Raw genomic sequence first — 19727 nt, 5'->3', positions numbered from 1 at the left:
AGGGCTTCCCAAACTGTCTCCATTCATGACCCCAGAACCATTCAAACGTGAGGATTCCGTGTCCCACAATCCTCTGCACCCTCACTCCGGTTTCTCACACATGCATGGAGCAGAGGAATCTTGTAGGGTTAAAACAACGAGAGTCCTGTAGCACTTTAAAGACTAACAAATTTAATTTTGTAGGGTTAAGAGTAGGTGGCTGCTTCTGTTGAATTGATCTATCCTTAGTTTATGTAGATGAAGTCAGATATTCCAAAGTTGTCAACCTGCTGGGCACGTCTGAAAATCTGGGTATATACTTCGGGGTATATACTCAGCAGTGCCATCGTAGCGACAGTGCCCTTTCTAGCGTGTGAGCTCGAGCAGAGCTAGTGTGCATCTCTGTCTCCCCGTGCTGGGAAACGCCCTCTTGCAGCTCTGCAGACATGCCTTGAGAGACAGAGGGCCAGACTTTCAGAAAGGACAAGACAAGGGAACTCATGTGCTCAGGTCACTTTGACACTGCTGGAAATTCCATGCTTGGTGCCAGAATGGGAATTAGGTTGCTCTGGAAACCTGGCCCCAAACGGTGGTTGCTGGGCCACCTTGAAAATCCTGCCTATGGATATGCATTGACTTAATTTGCAGACAGGGAGGCCTGAATCTCCATCGTGTTACACCGATTGTACACCAGGGTCACCCTGTTTTGATCGCTGGGGTTATGCCAGTGCAGTACTGCACTGAAGAAGGAGTCAAGAGGTTCAAAGGCTCTAGTAAGGTTTGAATAAGGATTGTGCTTACATCTGTCACAGCCTGGTCTAGGCCCCTTAAGGGAGTTTGGGCTCAGTTCCTCCTGGTCTTGGCTAGTCCATAAGTCAGGGGATTGACCAGCCCCAGGTGAAGCCCTGACCTGGGCTAGGCTCAGCTGGAAGTGGAACCTGCTAGGAAAGGGGTTTTCTGCTGTCAGGAAAGGAGAGACCATGAGGGTCTCCACACCAGCCAGGGGCAAACAGACTGGCTCCTCACTGTCGGCAGTATAGCTGGGTCCATGGTAGGAGTTGCTCTGATTTAACTAGTTCAATAGAAAAACACCCTCTTCCCCCTTGTGGAAATAGTTAAATCAGTGCAAAGCCCCCCCAAAACTGTAGATATGGCCTATGCCAAGAGACAACAGGTGCAGATAGACAGGATCCTGGTGAGAAACTTGCTTGACTGAACTGATGAGTAGAAATTATCACGCTAAGTAGCAAAGTAGCTCCTACATACTCAGTTAATGGCCATCATTATAATTTACAAGCACTCAGTCCTGTCCCTCTCATGACATATGCTAACATACTTCTGTACCCAAGCTTGGCACAATTTGATTTTTATTTTTTTATAATGTTGACAGACATCGCTGTTTATTTTGAAGCACTTAACAAATTTCATTGCTTTACATTTCCACAGTTGTGGGAAATTATGAGGGGGGGGTGCGTAGACAATCATTATTTAACGACAGCAGATGTTGTGATTCAAAAAGTTAAAGCTACCTACATGGTGCCTCGCTCTAACTTCACTAACTCTAGCATTACAACACATTTTATATACTTTTTTTTTTTTTGAGTTCTCGGGGAGCATTTTTCTTTCTTTGCCTGTCTGTAAATTTCAGTTATTATTGATAATAATATTTTGTCCTTGGTTTTTGTGTGTCTGGCAAAATTGATGTTTACCTACATTTGCTGATAAAAATAAAATTTATAGATAAGCAAAGTTATAAAAAATGGTCGTTGAGAACTGATTAAAGTCCACCTTAACGTGTATGAAAAGTGTGTTGTAATGCTGAAACAAATCATAAAGGCTGTAAAAAGTAACAGAAATGATTCAGCAAAATGCCTCCCCCTAAATGATTCAGCAAAACGCCTTCCCATATTTTAACAGAATACAATCTCACCCCATTCCTCTGAGGGCATGAAACACACACTGCTATGTAAACTAGCCGGAATGCAAGCACAAAGGAATCATTAAAGCCATTAGATAAGAAACAGGCTGCTCAGTGCTGGAGAAAGGGCTACTTTATTCAATCCAGGTAGCAGCTTCAAAGTGTAAAGTGATCAAGCCCCTGCAGATGCCCTCAGAGGACACATCTGCAGCACGGACACTTTCTTCTTAGCCCAGGGATTTGTCAGATGGCATTAGTGCTCAGAAACGAGTTACAGAATTGGTGAGTTTGCAGGTATGGGATGGGCAGGTTTTTCCTCTTCCTACCCAGCTCTGCCAGTGCCCCTCAGTCCCAGACCACAGCCCCCCTGCTATTCCAAGTCATGGGCCATGCAAGATTGCAAATCCCACAGATGTGCATAATATGAACAAATGGACTGCAAGGAAAATGACTAATTCTGAACATAAGTGAGGGAGCAGATCTGATTCTCCACTCAGGGTAGCAGAAGTCAGTGGAGTTACCCCTGTATTAACAGAGCAGAGAGCCAGGCATCTGGCAAAGAGTGAATTGCTCCTGAAAGCCATGAGTTTATCCATCGATCTATTTATGGAATCCTCACAACTGCAGCATCTGCCACACACTGATGAATGTGACCGCAGCGTCACCCCGGCAGGTAGGGAAATATTATCCCTGTTGTACAGGCGGGGAACTGAGGCCCAGAGAGATAAGGGACTTGCTCAGGTCACAGGGGGAGTCAGTGGCAGAGTAGGAACTTGAATCCTTGTCTCCTGATCCACAATCTGGAGTGTTCAGGGATCACGAGAGCTTAAAGTGTTTGCAAGAGCTGTGCTTTGTTCAGCATTCAGTTCGCAGCCCTTAAAGGCACAGTCCCTCCCACCACACACTCCAGTACCTTAACCACAAGGCCATGAAGAGGCTGAAGTTGGTTCTTTGCTTCCCCACTTCACCTACTGCTTGCAACAGAAAGCTGATGAGTTCAAGCGGGAGGTGATTCTTCTCTTTTCTGTAGAGGGCAGCCTGCACACAGGACACTGCACTGCAGCTATGCAAGACAGAGCTGGAGGGAAAAGTCCAGGCTGCCAACTTCAGTAACCAAAGAGCAACCCAGAGAAGGAAAGGCCCCATGACCTTAGGGCACGGCACATATGCCCTTGTGCAGTGGTGCACTGTGAGTATTATTTTTAAAACAATCAGGTGGATGCATCACACATGTTTAGGTTCTTTCTTCCTCCGCTCTTTATTATGCAACGTGTTCTCGTGGTCAGTGCAGGGGATTGAGATTCAGGACTGCTGGGTTCTCTTCCTAGCTCTGCCCCTGACTTGACATGTGACTTTGGCAAGTCACTTCCCATCTTAATGCCTCAGTTTCCCCATCTGCAATATCTGGCTAATGATACTTTGTAAAGTGCTTTGAGAACTACCCTAATGGCTCAGCTGTTCTCAGGGAAAGCGGGCCAAGATAGTACTAAAGCCTTTCCACTGTCATCCTCAGCAGAGAGTAGCCAGAGCTGCAGAGCACAAGGGCTACAGGATACAAGACTCTCCAGGGGGTGCAGGACCATGAAACTCCATCTGCCGGACTCCTCTCTCTCTCTAGACGGGCAGGGTGCCCATCACCATGCGGTGCAGAGACTGGTGCTGTGTAAATAGCTAGTGAGAGCTCAGCTAAGCAGCTCCACCCAGTGAGAGCTGTTACACGCGATCTCCAACCTATTTTCATTGCAGACGGGATGGAACCCAGATGGAAGCCCAACACCCTTGAACCTGAGGGGTGTCAGATCCAGGTCCGGGTTTCCTGGTTCAAGCCCATCATTGCTTTGACAGGGGAAACCCACAAGCCTCCCATAAGAGGGCAACTCACCAGTCTTTCTGTGACACATTCTTGTTGTAAATGTGCCCACTGATGTTCCTGTATGGGGGGCAGATGCACTTGCAGCGGATGTCCTCTGAGCTCTGCGTGGGGAGAGGAGTTGGCATCAGTGATTATAGCACATGAGCAGCTGTTCAGTGAGTTCCCCCCACATGGCGTGAGAAGGGCAAAATGTTCCCAAGGGGGATAACTTTACTTTGTGTCTCTTCATATAATCATAGAAGATGAGGGTTGGAAGGGACCAAAGGAGGTCATTTAGTCCAGCCCCCTGCTCAAAGTAGAACCAACCCCAATGAAATCTGCAATGAAATCTTAAATGTGGACTGATCTGTGGAGCTCTGGTGCTGGGGGCAGGAGCAGGATTTGCTTTGGGTGGGCTGAGCACAATGAATGTTTTCTTGTTTGTACTCCACAATGTGCAGATCCCAAGGCCCTGTGGTGGGGGATTGAATTACCACCGCTATTGTGTGGTCTGCAATGGCCTGTGGGACACACAGAGGGGCTGGGGGTAGCCAGCCTTGGGGGAATGTGGCGTGAGTCCCGATATCCCGGACAGCTAGCAATTCTGCATGGGGGCTGGGGAAGGGGCTTGTTTCCCTTTTTCATCCAAAATATCTCCATTCCCCTCGCACAATCTGCCCGAGCTGTGCCGTTCTGAACAGTCCCGCCTGCTATACAGAAACACCGAGCGCTGGCTGGGAGTTTCTGTTGCCAGTTCCCAGCACCTGTTTACCCTTGACCAGGTGCTAAAGTAACTTAATCACAGCCAGCTCTGAGCAGCCGTTCATTTAATTTCATGCCCCAACATCCCCATGAAGGAGACTGCAGGAGGGAGAACAGGGCAAGGGTCTCTTGACTTCCAGCTAGTGCACTTCGGCAGAAACTGGGGTCGCCCAGAAATCCTAGGACTGTTTAATGCTCAGGTTCACAAATTCTCATGAAATACTGTGGAAAATCCATGCTCCTCCAAGGTTCCATTTCCACTAGATATTCACACATGCCCCTGTTCTCTGAAAATCGTCCCTAAAATGTACCCCATGGGCTAGCTCCTCCCCTGGTGAAAGTGGGTGCAGCTCCATAAGACTTCAGTGAAGCTGTGTTCATTCTCCCCAGTTGGCCCTAGATGTGCTGTCTTCCTCACTCTCCAGATTCCTCGATGGCCCCATCATCCCATCATTAAATCAATGAGGAAGGATTACATCCATTTTAGTGGTGAGGAAACTGAGCCACAGGGAGACGTGATGTGCCATGGGGGTCACACAGGGAGCCTGGCAGGGCTGGGCATTGAACTGTGTTCCCTTCCCCCAGCCTCCAATACCACCCATTCCCCCCACTGCAGTTAATTTGCTCTGAAAACCAGATATCCTCAACCTAGCATAGACTATTTTAACTCTTATATAGCAAAAGTATCCAGGTAACAAAAGCCACTCAAATGACACACCCTTGTCTCTGTTTAAAGAAGAGGTGCTACAGGATGATAAAACTCAAGCACTGTTCTCCCATTTGCAAACTTGCTTGATGGGAAGATAAATTGGAGTATGCGACACGCTGTACCCCACGTACCCCCTGATGGTGTGATTTGTGTATCATCCATGTTCACCCTTACAGCGTAACTGTGGATTGTCTGAGGCAAAGTATGCCATGGAAGGTGTTTTTGGAATGCTCATGGCATGCTATACATTACTGTTATGGTAGCATGTTTCCTGCAATGTCATACATACATACAGATATGAAACTCTGCTGCGTCATATCCCCAAATACATGTCTCACATGGTTTGGATAGATGCAGAGGAACACAAAGCTGTGTTTCCACACCCAGCAGAAGCATGCATACCGGAACAATGGACTGGCCTAAGCACCTGTGAGCACTTTGGCTCAAGCCGGAGAAATCATGCCCAGGGCCAGACAGGGCCGATCACCTGACCCCAGGGGGGCATTGGGGAAACTTGTTAAAAGCTGAGGCGTCTTTGTCTCATGGCTCTCCCCTGGTATCCATCTTCTAAGCAACACCAAAGACTGAGAATCTACCCGCAGGCAGTGGGGGCTGGTTGCGAGACATCACAACCAGTCTGGGTGGTAAGCTGAATACAGACTGACATCTTAGTCTTAGGTTAAGATGCAAGTTATCTTTTAGTTAATTGTGATTAACGCCTGGACTTATTAATAATCTGACTTAGATTCACTTAAAATCTTGCTGTAGTCAATAAACTTATTTATTTGCTTTATCTAAAACAGTGCATGTGGATCGAGTGTGTGCAGATAGACCTCACTTAGAGTGACAGAGCTGGTGCATATCAATTTCTTTGATAAACTGATGGACAACTGTAAAAGCTTGCAGGGTGCAACATTGAACCCTGCAAGATGGCAGTTCTCAGGGTTGCTTCTGGGACTGGGGGTGTTTGCTGGGGGTCTATCCCATGAGTGGCTGGCCGGAGCATGCCTTCACTAGGTGAGGGACCGATTACACGCAAGAGGCTGGGCATGGGCCGACCCAGTGGGTGGTTCACACAGCAAAGTGGGGTGAGTTGGGGCCCAGGAGTGAAGAATCGGGGCGACACAGCTACACACCACTCCAGATTGCAGGGTGGGGGGGAACGTCACAGGGTAATAAATCAATAAATACACTAATTAATCACTTCACTTTCTCACACACAGCAGCAATATGTACTGTAGTCAAAGATCTCAGACAGGTTTCATTATGCATTACAGAAACTAAAGTGCATCTTGAGCAGATTTTCAGGGCTCCGTGATCCAGATTTTTGTTCTAAACTCTCATTGACACTTACGGCCCTGTGCCCTGCTCTGCCAGTGTAAATGGGTCTAAGTGTAACTTACTCCCGCTTTGCAGGGCCAAAGTGGAGTAAAAGGATCTCAGCATAAATGAGAATCAGGCCCTTTGATCCTCCCCTCCCCTGGTCTCCTCTTGTTGTTAGTACCCAACACTCATCAATTTCATGATGCTCAGTTACACAGAAGGATCACATGCCAGACTGGGATCTCAGTGATGCTGGTGTAAATCTGGAGAGATCCCATTGATGTCAGTGGTGTTACTGTGGATTTACACCAGAGTAAATGAGATCAGCAGCTGATCCAAAGGCCTGGATTCTCCTCTCACTCACGCCAGTGCAAATCTTGCTCCTGATTTACCCCGGTGCCAACAAGAGGAGATCCAGGCCTCTTGTGTCCCTGCAGAAAAGGCTCTGGGACTAGATCTCCAGCTGAAGTCAGTGCAGGTAGCTCTGCTGACCTCAGTGGAACTATGCCAATTTATGCCAGCTGAGAGCTTGGCTCCTGGTGGTACATGGTAGAATGTCTGGTACCCTGCCATGTAGTAGAACTGTGAGACAGTGAAAATAACATCCATCAATAATAAATAACCCCACCTCCTATTGAAAATGAGATATGCGGGAAGGCAAATTGCATCCTAGCTCCCCTGTGTACATAACTGGCTCATTTCATACAGCACAAACACACGCTTTCCTCCCTTGTTAACTTCTCTGGGTCTGCAGAACCTCAGCTAAGGCAATGGGTGCCATCCAGTGGGCTCTGTGTATCTAGCACATGGTGTCACTGCTCTGACAGTACACGTAGCGGAGCAGGCTTGGCAGAAGCCATGTGCTGAGGTATCTGGCTGCTTGTGTAAGCCAGGAATGGGCTGAAACCAGCTTTGTTTCATGAACTAGTTTTCTTTGGATTCTGCAGGCTGCAGGATGTTACACAGTAGCTCAAATGAAGGGGCAAAGGATAAGGGTTCCCAGGATTACAATGCCCTTGCTCAAAGCTATTTCATGCCACGTGATGTGCTTCAGGAAAGGGGCACTCGAAGAGCCAGATGCAGGCTAGGGGGTTCACTGCATCTTTTAACATAGAGGTGCAGACAGAAGAAACTACAGGTCCCAGCTTGCAGTGCTGTGGGTCATGACGGCTGGGCTCAAGGTGGAGCAGTGCATGCTGGGAGCTGTAGTCTCTGCTTGAGGTACCGCCTCATTAGGGATGACAGTGGCTGCACAGCGATTAACTTGGGGTCATTCGAGGGCAGTTGTCAATGGAGCCCTCTGCTGGGCAAAGCCCATGATGCCTCTGGCTTTGAATGCCAAGGGGGCAGGATGCACAGTAAGGGGCAGGCACTTTGGCCTCGTTTGCCCTATGAAAGCTAATACACTGGGGAGAATGGGTGAGGGGGACTCAAACCAAACACCGTGGGGGTCCTATTGGGTGAGATAGACATGGCCTCTGCCCAGCGATGCTGCAGTTGCCTGCCCCCAGCGAATCGTCGCTGCATGCTTGGCTTGCGAGTCTAGCTCAGCATCTTGTGCCGGTCGAAAACCGTCTTCCTCTGCTCCTGCACCTGGCGCTTCCACCGCTGCTGGGCTCCTTCCACCCTCTCCAGCACTGTGTTGGCTCTGGCGCCAGTGGGAGGGGGAGCGGCCGCCAATGAGTGGGCCTCCTGCAAGGCAAAGAGAAGGAAGGAATCAGGAGGTGGAAGGGATGACGGGGGTGGCGGGGCGACATCTCTGATACAGAAAAAGGCTGCTCAGTGTCGGGAGGCACTTTTACATGAAGGGGTATTTAGGGATGGAGTTTCCCTTGCAGAGAAGATAGGTGTAGGAGTGAAGCCCTCAGGACCAGGAACTTGGAACAGGGGAGTCATTGTTTCAGGCTCTCTGCAGACTCAGGCAGAGATCACTGCATTGGTTACACTTAGGGCCCATTTGGAGGGTTCACTTTAGCCATGAGCACTAGACACTTACTGTTTTTAAAGGGACAGATTCTAGGGCAGCTGAATAGATCACGATGGCCACCTAATGGCATCGTACAGGTTGGAGCTGGCCTGCAGGCCTTATATTTGACAACTCTGGCCTCAGACACTCAGTTCAGTTGATGGCATTTTCCTACAGATAGATGTTCATGTTCTGTGGTGGGCACCAGCCTGATTCTTCAGGCTGGGGACTTGGGGACTAATTGGTTTTCCGCAGGTGATAGCAGCCTGATTCTCCCCTCACACCAGTATCATACCTTTGTGATTACAATGATATCAGTGGAGCTACTTCTCATTTACACCAGGTGAGTGAGAGGGGAATCAGGCTCTATGGAGTTTGTAATGGGACACACAAGCTCCATGCAAGGCAGGAAGGGACTAATGAGCTGCTGGAGGCCCAATTAGCCCAAACTGAGTCACCTGGAGCAGAGACATGCTTCCAGGGAGGGACTTAAAAAGAAAAGCCCTGGGCACTTAGAGGGAAGCTGGTAGTGAGAGTAGCTGTGGGTTAAGAAGGCTGGGTTAGGACAGGCTGGTGCCTTGCAGATTCCCTGGGCTTGGAGGAGAGGGAAGAGTTTAAGTTTGTGTTGTTTTGACTTTGAGTGCCTTAGAAGAGCTGGGAGTGTATGTGAGCTAGCCAGCAGGATAAGCCTCTGTAACCCAGAAGGCTCTGGAGGCAGAGCAGCAGAAAGCAGGCTGGGAAACTGAGGCTGAGTAGCTGTTGCACTGTGGAGTCCTGCAAGGGGTGCTTTGGTAAGGAAGTGCTATAAGAGACTTACTCCTGTTTTATAACAGCATGTAAATGAAGAGAATTGGGTCCAATCATTCTATCCAAGCAGTGAGTAGACAAGTAGGTCTGTGGGCTCTGCATGGCCATATTGCATAGACCAAATCTCCCCTATTAGCGTTTCAGTCAGTCACCGTTCAGGTGCCCACTGATCAGTCCCCTGGGAGGGTGGGGTGTGTCTAGACACATTCAGGCTGAGCCCCTGCATCACAGTCTCCCTTGCCCACTTTCCATCTCAGCAGCTGCACTGGCTTCCTCTCTTCAAAGTGTGTCTGAGCACTTGATTACAGCTAAGCCTAGGGAGGTGATGCACACAGGAGCTAGTGTGGGGCCCTGCCAGGTCTGCAAGGGGGTTGAAAAGAAGGCAGCTGTCTTATCTGGCTTCTGAGTGGACAGATGATGAGAAATGTCCCCCATAATGACCTCTGGTGTCTCCCTGCCCTAGTTTCTGGGATGCTCTCTCTCCTTCTCTAGGTTTTCCTACCATGCCCACCACCCTCTGCGTCACCAGCCACAGCCCCTCGTCACCCCCCAGGCTGCAGAGGGACCGTACCTCATTCTCCTCTTCATTGTGCAGGGGCTGAGTGTAGGCATCCGGCTTCCGGATCAAGGGGTCGACCAGCATGAGGAAGGCCATGTACAGCAGCAGTGCCCCCACCACGGAGAGGTAGATGATGATGATGATCTGGGTGGGGGTGGCACGTCAAAAGGGGCTCAGGTTTTAGGTGGCAATCACAGGGTTGCCTCATGTCTGGGCTTAAATTCTCATATAGTATTTCCTGGCATGCCCTCCGCCCCATCCTCCATTTGGGACTCTGTGCTTCAGTTGCGGGGGAGCCAGGGGCAGAGCAGGGGTCATGGGAAGAGCCTGGCCAGCCTCCCTAGCCTCCCCCCCCCCCCCGCCCACCATTCACAATAACAGCAGCCGAGCTCCCCACTTAACCATCGCATTCCGTCACCCACCCTCGCCCCTTTGTGAAGGCTGTTGACACTGGGAATCATCACCCCCCCCCCCACCTAACAGATGGGGAAACTGAGGCACAGTGCCGTGACTGGCCCAAGGTCAATCCACGAGTCAGGGACAGAGCTGGGAACAGAACCCAGGTCTCCTGAGCTCCGGTCCCAACTCCTGCCCAGCCGAGCACACGGCCTCCCCAAGGCTTTTGCAGCAGATAGCGCTGCTAGTACAGCCACAGAGCCAAGGGGGGACAAGGGCATGAAAAGTCTTTGCTACGTCACTCTCCAAGCAGGATGACAAGAGAGAATCCAAGCGAGGACTCCCTTCCTGCCCTACAGCATGGCAAATGGGCACTGGGCCCCCCACATCAGCCCCTGGGGTTCTGCCTGGGGGCATGTGGCGCAGGGGTGGGCGTGGCCCGTCCTCACCTTGATGGTGGTCGTGCTGCGCTCCTCGTACTTGCACTCACACAGCAGGCAGTAGGCTTCCACGTCGTTCCCGGGCACCGGCATCGGCTCCACCACGTGCAGGCAGTTGCTGCAACACAAAGGAGCTGGTGTCAGCGGCGGGACGGGGCACAGGGCTGAGCTCCCGGCCTGTGCCTGCATGCGGGGGGCTTGGAGCGTGGTCAGCGGTCAGGGAGAACCCTAGTGGCGATGCGAGGCAGCGCCGTTGGCTTGCTGGAGAACCAGAGAGAACCGCCAGGCCTGTCTGCGTCCAGCAGCCTCGGGGTCGAGCCCCCTTTGTGTTGGTGACAGCTGGGAGAGAGCTCAGTAGTTGCTCAGATCAGCTCGTGTGGGAGGTGATTGCTGGCTGGCTGTGTCTCTGGGTGTCCCAGACACTGGCCCCTGCAGCTGGGACTGGAGGAGGACGGCCTCAGCCGGTGCCTAGGAGACTGGTGGCTGCACCACAAAAGCCAGCCCATGCTAATTAGCCCTCCTAGCAGGACTGAATGGGTCCCAGAGGCTGATTTCCCCCAGAGAGGGCAGGGCCGAGGCGCAGTGGAGGTTTGGGGGAATCTTGCCTTGCTGCTGTCCCTGCTCTGGGGTTAAACAGATCACTCAGACGCCAGCCATTCCAGCTACTTTCAGTTTAAGTGTACCTAGCCAAGCGACCGGCTCCACTTGCTCAGAGATCTGAGCCTGCTCCAGTTTCTAGGCACCCCTAGGAGCGTAGGGAACCAAACCCAGGGTTGTCACAGGTGCACTGAATTTTCTGGCCTCAGCCTAGTCCCCAAATGATGCATGGTCACATGACAAAGCACCGTGACTTGACAGTCTGATTGGGCAGAACAAGGCCTGGAACAGGAGCTTATGTGAGGATTGAGGGTCACTGTCAGGGCTGGAAGGAGCTATGTTACAAAGCAGGTAGGTGCACTGTGCCTGGCTCTTGGCAGTAGCTCCCAGATCCCAGCCCTTTCAAAAGCATTAAATTACAATGCACTGTAGGAAGAGAGAATTGGCTTGGGGGTGCCAGGAACAGGTCCCAGCACTGCCTGTCCAGGACACACTGCTCCCTCCGAGGTGAATGTCAAACCCCAGTTGTGGTATCGTGTCAGACACGCACAGTGGGGGCAAACAGACTGGCTCCTCACTGTCGGCAGTATAGCTGGGTGCATGATAGGAGTTGCTCCGATTTAACTAGTTCAATAGAAAAACACCCTCTTCCCCCTTGTGGAAATAGTTAAATCAGTGCAAAAAAACCCCCCAAAACTGTAGATTTTGGCCTATGCCAAGAGACAACAGGTACAGATAGACAGGATCCTGGTGAGAAACTTGCTTGACTGAACTGATGAGTAGAAATTATGAGGCTAAATAGCAAAGTAGCTCCTACGGTTAATGGCCCATCATTTTAATTTTCAACCACTCAGTCCTGTCCCTCTCATGGCATATGCTAACATATATCTGTACTCAAGCTTGGCACAATTTGATTTTTATTTTATTCTAATTTTGACAGACATCGCTGTTTATTTTGAAGCACTATTTATAATTTTTATTGATTTAAATCTTCACAGTTGTGGGAAATTATGGGGGGTGGCGCAGACAATTATTATTTAATGACAGATGTTGTGATTCAAAAAGTTAGTCACCTAAATGGCGCCTCGCTCTAACTTCACTAACTCCAGCATTACAACACATTTTATATACTTTTTTTTTTTTGAGTTCTCGGGGAGCACTTTTTTTTTCTTTGCCTGTCTGTAAATTTCAGTTATTATTGATGGAAATATTTTGTCCTTGACTTGTGTGTGCGTGGCAAAATTGATGTTTACTTACATTTGCTGATAAAAAAATTTACAGATAAGCAAAGTTATTAAAAAACAGTCGTTGAGAAATGATTAAAGTTCCACCTTAATGTGTATGAAAAGTGTGTTGTAATGCTGAAACAGATCATAAAGGCTGCAAAAGGAAACGGAAATGATTCAGCAAAACACCTCCCCCTAAATGATTCAGCAAAACGCCTTCCCATGTTTTAACAGAATACAATCTCACCCCATTCCGCTGAGGGCATGAAACATACACTGCTATGTAAACTAGCCTGAACGCAAGCACAAAGGAGTCATTAAAGCCATTAGATAAGAAACAGGCTGCTCAGTGCTGGAGAAAGGGCTACTTTATTCAATCCAGGTTGCAGCTTCAAAGTGCAAAGTGATCAAGCCCCTGCAGGTGCCCTCAGAGGACACATCTGCAGCACGGACACTTTCTTCTTAGCCCAGGTATTGGGCAGATGGCATTAGTGCTCAGAAACGAGTTACAGAATTGGTGAGTGTGCAGGTGCAGGTGTGGGATGGGCAGGTTTTTCCTCTTCCTACCCAGCTCTGCCAGTGCCCCTCAGTCCCAGACCACAGCCCCCCTGCTATTCCAAGTCATGGGCCATGCAAGATTGCAAATCCCACAGATGTGCATAATATGAACAAATGGACTGCAAGGAAAATGACTAATTCTGAACGTAAGTGAGGGAGCAGATCTGATTCTCCACTCAGGGTAGCAGAAGTCAGTGGAGTTACCCCTGTATTAACAGAGCAGAGAGCCAGGCATCTGGCAAAGAGTGAATTGCTCCTGAAAGCCATGAGTTTATCCCTCGATCTATTTATGGAATCCTCACAACTGCAGCATCTGCCACACACTGATGAATGTGACCGCAGCGTCACCCCGGCAGGTAGGGAAATATTATCCCTGTTGTACAGGCGGGGAACTGAGGCCCAGAGAGATAAGGGACTTGCTCAGGGTCACAGGGGGAGTCAGTGGCAGAGTAGGAACTTGAATCCTGGTCTCCTGATCACCGGAGATTAAGGTGTTTGCAAGAGCTGTGCTTTGTTCAGCATTCAGTTCGCAGCCCTTAAAGACACAGTCCCTCCCACCACACACTCCAGTGCCTTAACCACAAGGCCATGAAGAGGCTGAAGTTGGTTCTTTGCTTCCCCACTTCACCTGCTGCTTGCAACAGAAAGCTGAGAAGTTCAAGCGGGAGGTGATTCTTCTCCTGTCTGTAGAGGGCAGCCTGCACACAGGACACTGCACTGCAGCTATGCAAGACAGAGATGCTAGGGAAAAGTCTAGGCTGCCAACTTCAGTAACCAAAGAGCAACCCAGAGAAGGAAAGGCCCCGTGACCTTACGGCACAGCACATATGCCCTTGTGCAGTGGTGCACTGTGAGTATTATTTTTAAAACAATCAGGTGGCTGCATCACACATGTTTAGGTTCTTTCTTCCTCCGCTCTTTATTATGCAACGTGTTCTCGAGGTCAGTGCAGGGGATTGAGATTCAGGACTGCTGGGTTCCCTTCCCAGCTCTGCCCCGACTTGATATGCGACTTTGGCAAGTCACTTCCCATCTTAATGCCTCAGTTTCCCCATCTGCAATATCTGGCTAATGATACTTTGTAAAGTGCTTTGAGAACTACCCTAATGGCTCAGCTGTTCTCAGGGAAAGGGGGTTAAGATAGTACTAAAGCCTTTCCACTGTCATCCTCAGCAGGGAGTAGCCAGAGCTGCAAAGCACAAAGGCTACAGGATACTAGACTCTCCAGGGGGTGCAGGACCATGAAACTCCATCTGCCAGACTCCTCCCTCTCTCCAGACGGGCAGACTGCCCATCACCATGCGGTGCAGAGACTGGTGCTCTGTAAATAGCTAGTGAGGGCTCAGCTGAGCGGCTCCACCCAGTGAGAGCTGTTACACGTGGTTTCCAACCTATTTCCATTGCAGATGGGATGGAACCCAGATGCAAGCCCAACACCCTTGAACCTCAGGGGTGTCAGATCCAGGTCCGGCTTTCCTGGTTCTAGCCCATCATTGCTTTGACAGGGGAAACCCACAAGCCTCCCATAAGAGGGCAACTCACCAGTCTTTCTGTGACACATTCTTGTTGTAAATGTGCCCACTGATGTTCCTGTATGGGGGGCAGATGCACTTGCAGCGGATGTCCTCTGAGCTCTGCATGGGGAGAGGAGTTGGCATCAGTGATTATAGCAGATGAGAAGCTGTTCAGTGAGTTCCCCCCACATGGCGTGAGAAGGGCAAGATGTTCCCAAGGGGGATAACTTTACTTCGTGTCTCTTCATATAATCATAGTAGATGAGGGTTGGAAGGGAGCTCAGGAGGTCATCTAGTCCAGCCCCCTGCTCAAAGCAGGACCAACCCCAACGAAATCTGCATGTTTCATTGCAATAACCCCTGGTCCTTAGACACCTTTCAGCCAGATGCCAGTGTAGGCCCAAACTTGATTCTGTTATATTGATTCTATGTGAAATACCTTTATTCTTTTGGTACATGACAAACCACCACAGCAGTTTCTGTGAGGCTTTGCATTTTGGGTATGCAGGGTGATCTGTTCACTATCGATAAGTTTGTTTAAAACCACCTTCTGTTTGTCCGAAACGAATATCTGATCATTGATTAACCTGTTCATAAAGATCATTCTGTGAAACTGTTGCTAGTGTGAAAGTACACGTTTTAAAATCACTGCTTAAAGTAACATCAGCAAATGTTCTAAAACAAAAACATTCAATGCTAAATACAAATGTTTTGTAATAATGTTTTAAATTAAAAAAAAAAGTAGTTTCTGAAAGACACTTGTGTCTTCCAGTTACAAGTTTTAAATAAATATTAAAAAATTAAAATATAAATAAATACGTATATAAAACCAAAAAATAACCCAAAAAAGTGCCCACCTCAAATGTTCAAAAAAGTACAAATAACTTTTATGACCCAGGTGGCCAAAGACTGTCTAATAACCCTAAAATCAATCTAAAAAAACCAAAACAAAATAAACAATACTAAATAACAGCAATGATCATGCTTCCAAAACATGGGTGATTAATAATCACACCAGGCTGCTAGTGCAGCATGACAAAGCAAAACCCATAAAATGGCATAAAAGCTTACCCCTATAAAAAAAAAAATGAAGACTTTGGGTTTGGCTCTACAATCATCCTCCAGGAGCGTCGGTGTGCACCGACAGACCCCTGCTCCCTCCCTCATGCTTAGCCACCGGGGCAGTGGACTAACGCTAGCAACTGAGGCCGGTAATTATACTCCATCTTTGTAGAATCTTGTGTGTGTAGAAGTGTGCAGGCAATTGCTTTTTAAAATTTTTGTATTCACAATAAACGTGGCGTATTGCCTTGTCCCCCTAAATAAAATCCTGCTGTTTATTTTATAAGCATAACACCAGGTGCTCTCCAAACAGATCATTAAAGGGATCGAATTGCCCACTACCATGGCCATTCAGAGCTTCATGTTGACAGAGGGGCTAGAACTCAGATCCTCCAGCTCCAAAAGCAGCGGCTGAAGGAGAATCTCCACTAGCTATTTGTGGTATAGGGCCTATGACATGAAATGAGCAATTCCAATTCCACCCAGAAGAAAGCATTGCCATGCACACACACCCTATACACAAGCCAATTTGTTACAATATCCACCACCTTTGCAAACTTCCATAAAAAAACCTCAGTTACTTTTTCTGTGCAAACTCCCTATTGTTCCTGTCTCAGTCGTATATGGCACCTTAGGCTGGTGAATGCATCAGCAGCTATTTCCCACCCTCCAACCCTCACCTTGCTGGCCTGGGCTGGAGGTGCTAGGACACAACACACCACCGCTGTCAGCCACAAGATCTTCATGCTTTCCCAGCTGTGCCGTGCCAACATCCCAGGAACCTGAAACAAGGAAATAAAAGAGTGAGTTGGGGGAAGGATTCCTGTCTGAAAGGGGACACCCAAGCTGCAGTATTTAGCTCTCTCATCTTCCCCAAACTCCCCACCCTCCTCCCAGACTGCAGGATGTCCTTAGAAGATTAGTATTTAAATTACAGTAACACCCAGATCAGGGCCCCATTGTGCTAGGTGCTGTACATACACATAGTGAGAGACAGGCACTGCCATGAAGAGCTTTTACAATGGCAAATAGACAAGACAGGCTAAGAATGGGAGGTTAAAACTGAGGCATGGGGTAAGGAAGTGCAGTGTGCCTGAACTTTTAAGACTCTGTGGCAAGCCTTGCAATATTTGGCACTTTTCTTATAGTCCCAGCTCCTGGAGTCCTTGGATGATAAGAGAATCTCAGTTTGGCTTTATTACAAAAGGAAGTTCCTAACCCTTGTGCTTGTAGAGAAAAACTCTAAAACATGACCCCCCTGTGCCAGGACAGGTGCTCCCAGTTTGGCCAATTGAGAAGCTGGGGCAGCACCTGGGGCTATAAAGGAGCAGGGAAATTCACAGAAGGAGGAGATCCTGGGGAGAAATGTTGAAGAGCAGCAAGAGTTGCTTGGCTTGTCTAGTCGAGGCAGACTAGCAGCAGATTTGCTTACCTAGCGATGTCTCTGTGCTAGAGTCGCCTGAAGGCCCCAGGGTCAGTAGAAGAGTCTCTTGTTGGAGATGAGAGGTTAATGGAACAGAGGGAGTGATGGATGATGTCCTAGAGAGGCTGGGGGGTTCCTACTGGGAAGAATGGGGCAGTCCAACTGGAAAGGGTGCAGTGACTGTCCTGGCAGAAGGACCCAAGAGGATTGAAAAAGAGCCTAGGTGTGGTGAAAGATGCTGGAGTGTGGTAGGAGCTATGCTGAGGGACTAGATGGTGTGGGGTTTCCAAGGATTGGAAGGTGATAAATGGACAGTGTTTTGGGACCTTGGTTATGGATAACTTTCACTGTAGTTTAGTAATAAACTGGTCCTGAAGGAGGGGTATTTATTGAGGTGAAAGATCCTGTGGTGGAGTCCTCTGGGGCTTGAGAAGGGAAGGGGGATGGTAACCCTGGTATTAAGGTGCCCAATTGCTAAGCAGTGCTCTGGGATGAGGCGAAATCATTCACAATGTGACTGGTGACACTGGAAGTGACTGCACCAGACCAAACTGCCCACTGGTCGGGTGAAGAATAGAACCCAGGGTCACTGGTCTCCCCATCCAGTTCAGTGCCCTACCCACTAGGCTGCACTGCCTCCCCTAAGCCACACTCCTCTCTAGGAGATGTTCAGGAACCCAGAACTGGCTCTGAGTCAAAGCCCTGCATCTGAACAGCCACAGGCTTGGGGACCGTTTGGACCTCATTACCAGTAACTGATAGCAGAGCCCTAGCTCTGCTGTAGTTAAGGCTAAGAACTCCTTTCTGTCTAAAGGCTAGCTCTTTTCAGCACTCTCAAATCACTGTGGAATTGCAAACTGTCCCCTAGCTCACTCTGGCAGCGAGAGTTCTTGCTTCCAAAGTCTCACTTCATAGTTTCCTGACAGGAGTTGCAGGAGGGAGGGTGTTTTAGGACGGCAAATGCAACCCTGCAGAGTTTGCTTTATCAACTCAGTGAGGACCAGTCACCAGTGGCCGCATGAATGGAGACTCTCCCACGAAAAGGGAATTGGACTAGGAAGACCAAAAAATCAGAATAAAATAAACTAGTTCAATGGGCCCCTGCCAGGATGGCCTCCAAATGCTACTGCAATAGAAATGTTAAATATGGTCCCAATCCTGCAACCGGGCTCCTTGAGGAGTCGCCCCAGTCTCATCAAACAGCAGAAGCAGGGATTCATAGATCCGTTGCTTCTAAGGCCAGAAGGGACCCTTACGATCATCCAGTCTGACCTCCTGCATAGTACAGGCCAGAGAATGTCACCCACGTGGAGTCCGTAGCTCGCAATTGAATGGATATTCTCCCCCAAGCAATGCGGTATAAAGCAGACTCTCATATGAGCACCTCCCGGAGCATAGGATGCTCTGATGCAAGACCACAGAGCCTAGAAACCGAATCCTTTCTCCCTTGTTCAAATATAGGTCACCTCTCCCTCTCTTGTTGCTATGGGTCTATTATCTCCCTTCTCCCCCCTTAATTTTTTTCACAGAAGGTGACTCTCTTACCACGGGAATGGCGGCCTCCATCCTAAAAAGCACTAATCAGCTTAGAAAAATCTCCCAGCAGGCTGGCATCTCATCTCTGATGACTTTCCAGGCTCCCGATGCAGCCAGGAAGGCAGGCACACTCACAGGCCCTGAGAATCCAGCCCACGTGACAGCTAACAAGAAACTCATCTGAGCAATGACCACACTGTACATAATGATCCACAGAATCCACTGCAGTACCTTCTCTAGCACCTTTGGACACGTGTGAAACAGCTGTCTATCCTTGTCTTTGGACTTAGGGTTCCCCTGCGGAGCAAAGACCTAATCTGCTGTATTTCTGGCATGCAAGTGCAATGTCTAACAAAGGCAGCAATTCCATCTGATTAGTTTGCAATTAACGTGCAGATGAAAATTCTGCTTGAATCCATTATTTCTATTTCTGTACAATTCCAACGGACAGTACGCAGATGGCTTAGCACAGCCCTGGGTGCAGGAACGCAGTTATTCCAATTAGTAATCAGCATTAAGGACTGCAAACCAAAATGCCAACTACTGGACACAGGTCTTGTTTGCATTAAAAATTAGAATCATAAGACTCACCTTGCAACGGAATTGATACCCACCTCAGCAGCAGCCCCTAGCAATGATGGAAGCAATACTCCCCAACACCGATTGGCTCCCTTCACAGATACTCTCTGGGCTGTGTCATAACAGACATCACCTTCCACCAGCCAGAAGTCTTGGCCTAGGGCTGAGCTAAGGGACTGTGGATCATTTCTCAACCCTGGTGTGTCAAGAAAAGGAATATGTGATTCACTAGTGCAAAAGCAGAGTGCATTAATGTGATGTGAAAATGCAACATGGGGGATGAGGGAGAAGGGGGTAGGGAATAATACAAAATAGTCACCAGGGGATCATTGCATGAACTAAGGGTGAAAGGATGGTCTTGTTAAAGCACCAACATGGGAGTCAGGATGAGACTTGCACCTGTCCAGGTTTTGCCAGGTCATCCCTTTTGTGAGGTAGCTGTCCTGGGAAATCTGTAAGGATGCTCAATACACACTGTCAGCTATATGGGCTCAGGATCATTCTAGATGGCCCAGGGTTTT

The 19727-nt window shown here is 48.8% G+C and overlaps 1 protein-coding gene and 2 long non-coding RNA genes across 5 annotated transcripts; 2 read left to right on the top strand and 1 right to left on the bottom strand.

Moving 5' to 3' along the window:
- Nucleotides 1–5983: 5983 nt before the first annotated feature.
- Nucleotides 5984–19273, bottom strand: TMEM9 (transmembrane protein 9). Of its 3 annotated transcripts, none has more exons than XM_067531667.1 (6): nucleotides 19219–19273; nucleotides 16349–16450; nucleotides 14635–14726; nucleotides 10721–10829; nucleotides 9888–10019; nucleotides 5984–8235 (listed from the first exon to the last, which is right to left on the bottom strand). In XM_067531667.1, exons 2-6 carry the CDS (start codon nucleotides 16439–16441, stop codon nucleotides 8086–8088), a joined length of 576 nt encoding a protein of 191 aa, XP_067387768.1. In that variant the 5' UTR covers nucleotides 16442–16450; nucleotides 19219–19273; the 3' UTR covers nucleotides 5984–8085. The 3 variants fall into 3 exon arrangements, with proteins under 3 accessions (XP_067387768.1, XP_067387769.1, XP_067387767.1); XM_067531668.1 differs by having other exon boundaries at nucleotides 19242–19258; XM_067531666.1 differs by lacking the exon at nucleotides 19219–19273 and adding an exon at nucleotides 18637–19063.
- LOC137142357 (uncharacterized) lies at nucleotides 9060–9965 on the top strand. The gene is made up of 2 exons (XR_010916899.1): nucleotides 9060–9300; nucleotides 9912–9965. It is a non-coding gene; the product is annotated as an uncharacterized lncRNA (long non-coding RNA).
- Nucleotides 17031–18952, top strand: LOC137142356 (uncharacterized). Its single transcript, XR_010916897.1, has 2 exons — nucleotides 17031–17141; nucleotides 18621–18952. It is a non-coding gene; the product is annotated as an uncharacterized lncRNA (long non-coding RNA).
- Nucleotides 19274–19727: the final 454 nt, after the last annotated feature.

This window comes from Emydura macquarii, unplaced genomic scaffold (genome assembly GCF_026122565.2).
Source record: "Emydura macquarii macquarii isolate MOO-44397 ecotype Brisbane River unplaced genomic scaffold, CSIRO-AGI_Emac_v2 contig_3220, whole genome shotgun sequence".
NCBI lineage: Eukaryota > Metazoa > Chordata > Testudines > Chelidae > Emydura > Emydura macquarii.
The sequence above is the reverse complement of the archived record's forward strand: the minus strand, read 5'-3'. Positions and strand labels throughout refer to the sequence as shown.

What these genes read in the sequence shown, in the direction of transcription:
- TMEM9 (XM_067531666.1), bottom strand. Translation starts at nt 18,657, where the DNA reads ATGGAGGCCGCCATTCCCGTG. An exon ending in TGGAGGCCGCCATTCCCGTG is followed by an intron (nt 16,451 to 18,636) that starts GTAAGAGAGTCA and finishes TCCTTGTTTCAG; the next exon opens with GTTCCTGGGATGTTGGCACG. An exon ending in ACAATGAAGAGGAGAATGAG is followed by an intron (nt 8,236 to 9,887) that starts GTACGGTCCCTC and finishes TTTGCCTTGCAG; the next exon opens with GAGGCCCACTCATTGGCGGC.